The sequence below is a fragment of the Parasteatoda tepidariorum genome, chromosome 2 (genome assembly GCF_043381705.1).
Source record: "Parasteatoda tepidariorum isolate YZ-2023 chromosome 2, CAS_Ptep_4.0, whole genome shotgun sequence".
Taxonomy (NCBI): Eukaryota; Metazoa; Arthropoda; class Arachnida; order Araneae; family Theridiidae; genus Parasteatoda; species Parasteatoda tepidariorum.
In genome coordinates, this window is record NC_092205.1 from 98210561 (window position 1) to 98222704 (window position 12144).

At 30.0% G+C, this 12144-nt stretch overlaps 1 protein-coding gene across 1 annotated transcript in view; it reads right to left on the bottom strand.

The window, feature by feature from the left end:
- The window catches only part of LOC107446111 (eukaryotic translation initiation factor 4 gamma 3), a 147405-nt gene extending 144669 nt beyond the window's left edge, over positions 1 to 2736 (bottom strand). Inside the window, exons 1-3 of the mRNA XM_071178071.1 lie at positions 2437 to 2736; positions 428 to 526; positions 211 to 333 (exon numbers count right to left, since the gene is read on the bottom strand). Of these exons, the coding sequence (XP_071034172.1) occupies positions 211 to 333; positions 428 to 526; positions 2437 to 2562 (348 nt within the window). The 5' untranslated portion in view covers positions 2563 to 2736. The remainder of the gene's footprint in view (positions 1 to 210; positions 334 to 427; positions 527 to 2436) is intronic.
- Between the last annotated feature and the right edge of the window lie 9408 nt (positions 2737 to 12144).

A 12144-nucleotide genomic window follows, 5' to 3' on the forward strand; every position in this document is an offset into this window, starting at 1 on the left:
ATATATATATATATTACAATTAACAAATATTGATAAATTATTTTTTTTTCATCATTTTTAGATTCTTACTTAGATATTTTTTTTTTGGGGGGGGAGGATGCGAATAGATTTAATAAAGAATAATTCAAAACTTATGACAATGCCTAAAATTTTGCAACATTTATTTAAACACATAAAAAAATAGAAATTAAAGGTCAATTAACTTTTTACTTTTTTTCGGAACGACATGTTCTCTAAATTCTGTTGTTGCCCAGGTGCTTCACATTCAGCTTCCTTGTGAATTTGATCAGTGGTTTTAGGATTGTTTTCGTCTCTTCTAGGAATCCATTCATTCTAAAAGACAAAAACAAATTTAGATACTCTATTTTAAACTAAAACAAAACTTATAGTATAGTAATTTGTTAGGGCATAATATTTAATGACTTACCTTTTTTAAATCTATAACATCCTGCAACATGAACCTGACCCTAGAACCAGTTAAACTTTTGTCTACTATCTCTTGCATTTGTGTGAAATAACCTTCCATCTGAAAAAGAGAGATTGCCAAAATATGGGTTTAAAATAAGAGAAAATAAAGTATTTTGACAAAATATACTAAAATATAGTTAAATACAATAAATATTACATCAATAACAGATTATGAAAATTAAACATACAAATTTTTGTAATTCATTTTGATAAAAATTTAAGCAAACAATTTCATCTCATTGTTGGTAATTTAACTTAATAGGATAAATTTTGGAATTGTAATGTGTAAAATTGTTTGCACCATATTAAATATTGTAATATAGGATAGCAAAATCCAAAATATAAATAATTACTGTTTTAAGAAGATCATCAGAAAGATAAATAATAATTGTTAAAGTATTCAAATGCATATTTGGTTGAATAAGATAATAAATAATTCAAACTGAAATATTTTACAATTAAGATAAAATAAGCATCTTTTAAGAACCAAATCATCGACGCTGCACTTTACAAACACCTTATTAAAAAAGTCACTTGAGTGTTTGAAAATAATAAAAAATAAGCACCTTTAACACTTTTTAAAAATGCAACACCCAGATATCTCTAATAACGTCATCTTTCAACTGTTTCGATTTTCAAATAAGATAATTTAATTCAAGCTAGCAATATAGTGAAGTACAATTTACATTATCAATAATTTTTTATGAATAATATTTCACAGAAAGATTTTTCATTTTGGAAGGGGAAAATTTGCTTCTTTTCTGCGTATTTTTTTAATTTTTTTTTTCCTGCAGTATTTTCTTTCAAAAATGTCATTCTTGCGCATCAGAGAGGAAAGAAATAATCATGATTTTTCTATTCTCATTCAAAATTTTAAAAAAAATCGTTAATGATTGGCTTTAGCTAGAATTTCAAATTAATAAAATAAAATAAAATATTCGGAAATCGCGAAAGTTTAAAAGATAGTTCACTCTAGAAATGTTCTTTCTTTCATTTTTTTTCCTTTTTTCGTGTGATTCGTGATCTTTATTTTGGGAGTTGCTGCACGCATTTTACGATTTTTAATTTATGTAAAAATTTTAATTTATTTACGAATTTTAATTTGTGTAATATTTACAAAATTCGGAAGAAGAAATAATTAGTGCATTTTTCCGTCAATAAATGCGAGAATATGGCCTATAATATTAAAATTAACAAAAATATTACTTTTACATTTAAAAATTTTTATACATTTTTATTCTATATTTCCTTTTGTAAACACAACGTTTCTGCCACTTTAAATTAGTAATTGTTATAATTGAAAATATCTTAAAGCAATATTATATATATTAGTACTCGGCAAGTTTGTCGCAGGGAGCCCAAAAAAATTTTGCCACTGGGCTCACAAATAATGAAATGAGCAAAAAAAAATTTGCCACAGGGCTCACAAATAATGAAATCAACAAAAAATTTAAGACACAGGGCTCACAAATAATGAAATTAAAAAAAATCTGCCACAAGGCTCACGTATAATGAAATAAAAAAAATTAAGACACATTGCAAATTAATACTTAAGCAAATCATAACAAAAATTTTGCTAAAAACTGAAAATCGCTACTAATTATTAGAAACCCTCCAAATTGGATCAGGCAATCTTAACTGCATTTTATTCATCTCATTCTGGCTTACTCGCAAATTATTTGACATATATCAGCAAAGTATTTCATTTTTTCCTCTCTTAAATTTAAATTAGATAACACCAATTTATACGCTTTTTTGACAAGGATTTCTGAATAATCTGTAAAAAGATTTATTGTTCTATGAATCTGAATATATATGTTTAATAAGCTTTTACAAAAACACAGACAAAAATTTACTTGATTTGCAGATAAGCTGTCTTTTTAAACTTATGTTATTTACAAGAATACTTTTCCTCACATTTTATTACAAGTAAAAACACTGATCAAAATGAAAACAAAGAACACTTACACTTTCTTTTGAACCTTCAACATTTGGATCATCTAATTCTTTACCAATCGTTTTCAGCAATTTACACAAGCACTCAAGTGATTCTTCATCTCCTCGAGAAATGAGCATCTTTATACATTCATACATGATTGGTTAGTTAAAATTCCATTAATTTTATTTCTCCAATGTATCTAAAAATATACTTTAAATTTGTTCTATTGATTGTTATTAAAATTGTAATATACTTTAAATTTATATAAAATTGAAAATATTAACAGCCAATATTTAGAACAAGGACTTTCGTTCTTATTAGATATTTATTGAAAATCGATATATTGATAAACAAACGAAACCTCAAAACTGATAAGAATGCTAGATATGATAAACTATATTGATAAAAATTAAAACAGACGTGCCTGATTAATATTCCGATTGTTGTCACGTAACTTTAAATTAAAATAAGTCATCGTTATATTTCCTTGTAAAATCATCAATTCTTCATAGCTACAATGCATACAAATATAAATCAGTGAGGTTAATTCATTAAACAATTGCGGGTGAAAAAGAACTTAATTAGAAGGACTTTTTAACAATAAATAGCTGAACATTTATAAATTATTTTTAGGACATGGTTGATTCTCATGTGAAATGCTCTCAGTAAACAGATTCTTATAAAAATTCAGATATCAGACTAAGATAAGCTTCAGGAACCGTTCCTTTGAGTCGGGCCATCCTTCTACGTACACGCACTGGCCAATGAATTGGAAACCTCAGATTAATAATTTTATGATCTTATATGGGGACCATGGAGTTGGGGGGGGGATCTCCGTCCCTCACGCTTTAAAAATGAAGGGAAACAACTCCATCTTAGATTTCAACTTTTCAATCCAAACCTGTATAATTTAATTGCTGACCGATTGGAAAATGTCTGGTTTCAAATGTCAGAGCGGGGGAAAAAAGAATGAGAGTAAGGAAGAAATCGAGGAAAAAGATCTCTCATTACAGATGAGTTCAATCTTGCTTTCGAAGGTCCGAACCCACCAGAGTCAAAAGAATTTTAATCCAAGCCCATCCGAGCATGAGATACATAGAATTACTTAAGAGTTCAAAATATACATCAGATACAAGGCCAAATTGTCATTTAATGTCTGAACAAGAAAATCGGTCATTAAAACCTTTATTTTAACCATTAGCCTGTAAAACAAAAAGTGAAGAGAAACGACTGGCTCCAAGATGACTCAAACGAAAATTAAAAAAAAAGGAAAATCAGCATCTTAAGCTAAATAAAAATCATTTCTAAATTGACATTAAGCTTTAGCCTGACTAACTTAAAGCACCGAACAGAAGTAACGAGAACTCTGTCATTTTTTTTATACCTTATAAATTTTACTTTCTTTTCTATTCAAGAACTGTAGTGAAAAAAGTTTATGAAAATATTATCACGAGTCCGAGCCCACTCGAGAACATTTTCTTTTCTTTTCGCAAGGGATTCAGAATCCACGGGGGACTTAAGTTGGGTCTATCTCATCTCTATATTTCTCATATACTAATTTTTGGCCAATAGAATGATAATTGCGAGAGTGCACAAACGAACACCCTTGATTCAAGCTGCTTTTTAAGGCAACACCTACTTTCGATTTTTTACTAAAGGTAATTAAACATATATAGTATGAGATTTAATTACCATCATTATATGGTATTTATAAGTATTATATTTGTTTTTATTAACGTATTTCACACATGGGATTTAAGGATTTTATCTTTTAGCAATATAAAAACATAGGTTTTACATAATTCTATAGGGGAGATTTCCGTTTCTTGATCTGTGACGCCAACTAGATTCGCTATGATGCCAAATAGATTTTAAACTGGGAACTTAAAAAAAAAATAAATATTTGCCCGGAGTGGTTAAGAGATACCGTTCGAGTTGGTCCCTTTCTCTTTTTTTAAAAACTTTTTACATTATTAATTTTTTTTTTAAAGTTTGTCGTAGGCATTATTATCGTCCATTATTGTTGGAGGGCTTATTTAAAGCTCATGTCATTATTTAAACACCATAAAATAAAATTCTGGGCCTTATTGCATTTGTTCAAACAACTTTTTTTTTGAAATTTAGATTCAGTGAAGATTCTGATTTTAAAAAAAAGCAATCGATGATTTATTAAGGGAATTATTTTATTTATTTATTTATAATTTTTTATAACCGTTGTTGAACAGCCGACCCAATTTTAGGGTTTACGAATACTAATGTTCAACTACGTAGTTTTGTCATTTTGAACCCAATCCAGAAGACAAGGGAACTCCTGGATCAAGTAGTGGGAGAAATTTGCTTTTGTGGAGGACTTTCTGATGGAACTAACCCGCATTTGCGTTACATGGAGAGGAAGACCACGAGAACCTCCCACGGTTATCCTGACGACAAGGGGACTTTAACCCATGATCCGTCTGCCACTGAGGATATTTCATGTCAGCTCTGTGGTCGGTGCAAGTTGGATGCGGAATTCGTATCGACCAGACATTGCCGGGATTGAACCCGGTTCACCTCATTCGAAGGCGAATGCACTATCCCCTGAGCCATCACGGCTCAAGGAAATTGTTTATGCTTCAAATTTGGCGAGTGCTTATTATAAATGGAAAATGAATGTAAAAATTGATTCTTTAGTACAAGTAGTATATAAACACCGGCCCATTTTTTTTATTTTCAATTTCGAAATTTTTTATTCTATTATACAAATATTATTAAATTATATTTTGTTTCACTCCCTGAAAATATTTCTACAGATGCCTTTGGGTTTTGCTTCAAGTGCTTTGTATATAAAATTTCATATTCTAAGAGGGTAAAGTTACGTGAGAATTTTTACATTTAATTTCAGCGAAAAAAGAAGTGAAAAAATTTATGCAAGCAAGTAATTCTAATTCGAATATTTTTAAATTTTCTTTATTGTCTCAATTATTACAAAAAAAATGACAATTGAAAAATTCAAGGTATAATTTTATTTTAATATTTTTGGAATGACTTGTGTTACATTTTAAAGTGAAAAAAATATTAAGCTAAATTTTCAACTCAATTCAAATGTAAATTTAACTTTGCAATCATGTAGTGTGTTTTTTTTTTAAATTTACAATTTCAGTATATAAATAATGAGTAATAATTGTGAAATTACAAATGACTTAAGTTCCACATTTTATAAAATATGTTTTACAAACTAACAAATTAAATTGAGATTTTGATAAAAATAAGCTCATTTCCTAAAAAAATAGTAAGAATAAATTTTAAAAATAAAGACTTGTAAATTATTAATGGTATCAAATTTGTCAGAAAACCCATTGTATGAAGAAATGAAAGCAAATATCAATAAAAGATGTGATATAGTATTATTTCTTAAATAAATTTGAAATATTCAAAAAAAGGAAATCAGCTGAACATAAGATATACTTTGGAGGAAGAGGGAGGAAAATGGATGGTACCAGAGTTTGCTAAAATAATCTTATTTAGTATTTCTGTATTGCTAAGTAAATAATGCATGGAATGACATTATAAAACTATTGTTCTATGTTTTACTGCTTCACAGCAATAAAGAAAATTAAGTAAAATTATATCACCGAATTATTCTACTATTATCCAAATCTTCCTCTTACTTACTCCAAAAATAAAAAGCAACGTAAGGAAATATCAGGAAATACAAAATCTAACATTATATAGCATCAAAACTAATGCAAAATAATATTACGGCGAACGCTAGATAATATTAGTTTGCAGCAGCCACGTAGGTATGGGGGGGGAGTCAAACTCCCCCCTACCATTGTACAAGGCAATCTTTTTTTTTACCTCTATATATACCATTGATAATTTTTTCCTTAATTTTAGAACAATGTTCTAAATATTTTCCATCCCATGTCTTCCCATGGCATTTCAATTTGAGGCTTTTATTAATCCTCAACATTTTCGTAGTTTTCCTTTGAGTGCAACGCAAAATTTGATAATTTAAATTTTAATTTAATCTCGGTTAAAATAAATTATCTTTATAACTTTCGTAGATATTGCTTTACACCGATACTTAAATTGCAAGTTACTTTGATTTTTTGGGTTGAGTTAAGGAATTACAAAAAATATGAAGAGCATCTTCTTATATTCACAAAGATGACCGGCTGTCTGTCAAAGACGCTAAAAAATTGTTCATTATACATAAAAAAAAATTCATTGCGATTATTAAGCATTTAGCTGGAATTCTTTAAACGTCAAGCAATCTGAAAGCTATTTTCGTGGCTTCCCTGTAACGCAAAATATTATTGTTTTCTTTTTAAAAAAAACATTCGTATAGACAGCAATGCTTAAATATTTACATAAATGACTAGTTGTTTTATCTTTCTTCCTTGTTAAAACAAAACGAAGAGCATTTTACTGATTGCAATTCATTGGCAGGATAGACGTAGTCATTGGCGGATATTAAGAAACGATTTGGCTGATTTCGATATATATATATATACCGTTAGAAAACATTGTGTTCAAATTTGATACAGCATTTAAATGGTAAGTTGAACCATATTGTAATCAGAGTCTGACTAAGGCACGGGGCAGTTAGCGAGGGCCCCCAGATCAGAGGGGACCTCCAAATTGAATAGAAAGTTTATTTTGCGCTTTCTTCTTTAAGGAAAGATTATTCGAACGCTCATAATATACGATACATATCACGTGATAATTTTTTTTTATATACTGAATTTCTTTGCAATTTAATACCGTTCAGATGATAGTAATTAACAAAAACGATAAGCAAAATCAAATCTAGTTGCTAAAAATATATAGATTAGAATTTCTGGCTTATCGCCTTTAGACTGATCCAGGGACGGATTAAACTCAAGCGGGACCCCAGGCCATTCAAATTTTTGGGGCCCATAGATTAAATTTTTTTCTCGTTTATTTTTTATTTATTCAAATATAAAAGTATTTATACATCTTTTCATTTAAGAAACCAAATTTAAAATGAAAAATAAATAATAATAAATTGAATTTCATTTTATTTCGATAAATTAGAACTAAAAAAATTATAGTATTTCATTAATATATATTTTAAATTGATTTTTTTCAAAAAATCATTGTTTTTCTTAATTTTTTAAAATTTATTTTCAAAAATTTTTAAAGTTGGCCCCTAATCATTGGGGGTCCCAGGCATGGCCTAATCTGGCCTAATGAATAATCCGGCCCAGGGATCTAGGAAGCGCTTCTAGTGCTGTGTAATTTTCGGGGGGGGGGCAATATTAAATCATAATACTTGTGTCTTTCTAATGCAAGGAAGCATGCTTACCAAATGAAAATTATTAAACTTTTCAATCACTTTTTATATAAGTATTTTCTAACCATTTAAATTTTTTATGGTTTTTTAATAGGTGTCAGTTCCAGAAAAAAGTGATTTTAAAAAAAATGCGTGCAATTTAAGCAGAAAAATTGGGATTGTGGAATTTCCCACTTCAGTTTTAATTTTTTTTTCAGACATGTTACAAAAAGGACTGTTTATAAATGTTGACGCAACGAAAGCTGATTCTAATTTTTTACAGAGCGACATAATTAAGTCTACTTTATAATAATTCATAACATTAATTTAATTATTGAACGTTTTAAAGAGTATCTTGAACTGCTAACGAAATTAAAGTAGCATATTTTTAAAAGTTTTATTCTGAACAATTTTTAGCAGAAAATATCGATAATCTCTTAAGATACAAATATTTTTCGTGCTGCCATGTAGACGTTAAATGTTTAAAATAATTTTCGCTTACATTTGCAAGTTTCCCGAGTAAGACTAAACTTAACTATTTAATTGATGCTGAATTTACCCATTAATTTAATTTTTAGTACTATACTTTTAAGTACCAAGTATGAAATATCATATACAACCTATCTCTATTGCAGTGTAGCACATTATAGTGCGAAGGGACCAAGGGTGGAAGCAAGTCAGTCAGTGGCTCTCCCATTTTGATCCATTGTGGCTGGCATTGAATTTGTGCAATCAATCAATCCTAACTAAGTTGTTTAAGGTGATATCTTTTAAGAATTAATCTTGTTTAAGGTAATACCTTTTTTCGTTTTGCGAAAAAGAACTGTCGAAAGTTTTTAAAGCATCCCTCTCATCCACTCCGATAATTTTTATTTTGTATTATAACCATCGTTAAACAACCGTCGTTTCCTCGTGGACCCAATTTTGGGTTTGCGACTACCCGTGCTCAACTCCGTAGCCTTGTCATTTTGAACCCAATCCAGAACCCTGTATCACGTATTTGGAGAATTTTGCCTTTGTTAAGAATTTTTTGATGCAACTAACCCGCATTGGCGTAACATGGAAAAGAAACTATCCCACGGTTAACCTGACAAGGGGACCCATGATCCGTCAACCAATGGGGATATTTTACGTCATCTCGGTAGTCGGTGCAAGCCAGGTGCGCAATTCGTATCGACCAGTCATCGTTGGGATTCGAACTCGGTTCACCTCATTGGAAGGCGCATGCTTTATCCCCTGAGCCACCACGACTCATGTACTTTATAGTACATTGTAAAAAAATGCGTTTATGTTTTGGAGATTTCACGAGTTTAAGCTTAAAGAGCCGCGGTGGCTCAGGGGATAGAGTGATGTTTACCTTCCGCTTCCGGCTTGCACCGGCCACTGTGCTGACGTGAAATATCCTCAAAGGTTGACGGATCAGGGGTTAGAGTTCCCTTGCAGTCAGGCGAACCGTGGGAGGTACTCGTAGTCTTCCCCTCCATGTAACGCAAATGCGGGTTAGCTCCATCAAAAAGTCCATCACGAAGGCAAATTTCTCCCAATACTATGCAGGAGTTCCCTGGTCTTCTGGATTGGGTTAAAAAATTACAAGGCTACGGAGTTGAACATTAGTAGTCGTAAACCCATAGAATTGGGTTAGCTGTTCAACGACTGTTGTAAAATAAAATAAAATTTAAGCTCAGAAGAAAAAAAAGGAAAAAAAAACTCCGGCTCTGAACCATAGCCACCGAAAAATAAGGTCGTTGAGATCTCCAAGGTCTTTTAGCGACGTCACAAACAGTAGTTCTTAACTGATTAAAACCGATAATTTTAAATATTTGTTATTGAACAACAGCTTCGTATGTCCGTCGGTTATGCTATTCTTTATATCATTGTATAAATAATATTGTATTTATACATGTACAGTACCGAAATGTAACAGTTATTGTAAAAATGGGCCTAATGTTTTAGATTACAAATTCCCCGTCCATAAGGAGTTTATACAAAAGTGGAACCATTCAATTCTCTCTCCCTCGTATGCTTGTTAAGGCAGACGGGTGCGATTGCTCTTGTTTTCCAGAAGCGCCATCTATGGCCAAGAATTCGACTTCTGTCACACCCGTTTGTAGGGCGGAATCGTTTATACATCCACAGATCGTAATTTAGACCTTAAGCAGAGAACGATCCATCTCCAGTTCTGTACCCTAAGAGGTATAATTTGTTATGAGAACGTGGAGGACTTTGTGACATTGCATATTTAACGTAAATCAATCACCATTTACTAAACGCAGAGTCTTGGACCGGCGGAGTTCGAACCCACGAACATGGGCCCAGCTGCCCTACCGACCACGCTATCCCGGACTAATGAAGAGTGCTTGAACCAAGTTTTTCATGAAAATTGGCATCAGATGAAACCGGTAGAGAAAATATCCCCATTTTAAACATTTCAAAAAAGGAACTTTGAGATCTTAATTACCAACTCGGTACATTTTAGGTGATAAAAAATTGCTGATTAGAAATTTGGAAACTTTCACACATTCTTCTTTTATTCACTGCTTACATTTAAAGAGTCAGAATAGTTCACTTCTAAAAAAAAATCGACATGAAGTCTTTTCATCTTGCGATTTCAGACCCGATAAAATGTACTAAGTCCTAACAATATGAATTAAACTCACATTTTTTAAGAGTTTCATCGCTGCATATTTCTAAGTAAAAACCGCATTTCTTTCGTCATTTAAAGCTCTGGTCCCTGGAGTATTCAGTCATAAGATCGTCATATAAATTGATAAGATTTTCCGTTACAGTTTTCTGATTTTTTTTTATAGTTTTAGTTAGGGAAATAAGAATTTCAATTAAGGAATTAGTAGTTTTACAAGGATCTGCGTTTGTGGAATAATCAAAAGCTTTGAAAGCTATAAAATCTTAAGCACAATGGAAACTATTTGTTGTTTTATTTTGAGGATATAAAACAGTTCAAAAAACTTCACTGTTGGTGTGTACACTTTTGTCAGTAGAAAATTATATTGGTCGAGATTGCTTAGCATAATGGAGAACTTATATAGCTAGAATATTACGTTCGTGTAATAATGGAACTAACTTGACAAGGTTTTTTTCCACCCCTTCAGCATTTGGAAAATTAGAATTCTGAAGAATCTAAGTGAATCATTTGAATAGTTGATTTTATTCAGTAAATTTTGTTCTATTGAACCTAGTCTCAAAATGTTACTAAATATTTTTTCAAGTTTTAAAAATGCTCTAAAATTTCAGAAACTGTATTAGTCTAATTTTTAAATACAAAAACGTTTTAAATTTGATAACCAGGTGCATAAAGAGTTTTCAATGAATAGAAAGAATTACATAAAATAACGGAATTTAGTTTGTTAACCTACTAATACAAAATGAGAAAAATTCCTTAACCTTTGACGCAGATGAGACAATTTCCCCTTTTATATATTTTTGACACTTTAATTGCAAGTAAAAATATATTTTGGTATATTTAATCATAAAATCTAATATTTACTGAAAATTCTGTAAAATAATCTGAACTGAAATATATAATCCAAAAGGTAGTTTTAATTTTTTTTATTTATAGTCAAAAATTTAATTATTGATTTTGTTAATTAAGGAAAATTCAATGATGATTAGCTATTTCTTAGATCTAATTAACTTCAAATAAGTGTAAATTTAGAAGTGAACCGCGATAGATAAATTAATTACATTCACAGCAGAAACAAAAAAACTGATGCGGTATTCTCTATTTAATAATCATAATACTATTTAATAATCATAAATGATCAAAATTCGAACGATAATATTTTCAATTGTTTCGACTTTTATACAATATAATGAAAAAGTACGACATGTTTAATAAAAATTCTTCGTCAGAGAATTAAGAACACTTCATTTATCGGAGATGTGTACACTTTAATCAGTAGATTGCTTATGAGAATTTATATAACTAGATTATTAAGTTCGGGTAATTATGAAAAATTAAGAATGAGATTTAATAATGGTTTTGAAAAGGTCTCTGCCCTCAGTATTTAAAAAAGAATTCTGAAGATGATAAGTAAACCATTTGAACAGTTTATTTCATTCACTAAATTTTGTTCTATTCAAGCTAGTCACAAAATTTTACTAAAAGGTTTAAGTTTTTGAAAGTCTTAAAAATGCTTTAAAATTTAAGAAACTTTATTTTTGTATTTAAAGGTTAGACTAATAATTTCAATAAATAAAAAGAATTCGATAAAGTAACAGAATTTAGTTTGTTAAACTACTGATACAAAACGAGAAAAATTCTTTAACCTTTGACGCAGATGGGACACCGGTTTCCCTTTTATACATTTTTCAAGCTCTAATAACAAGTAAAAATATATTGATATTTTTAATTCTATAAACAGTTTAATAGTTATCAAAAAATCTGTTAGATTATCCGTACTTTATACTAGAATATAAAATCTAAATAAGAAATTTTCAGTCA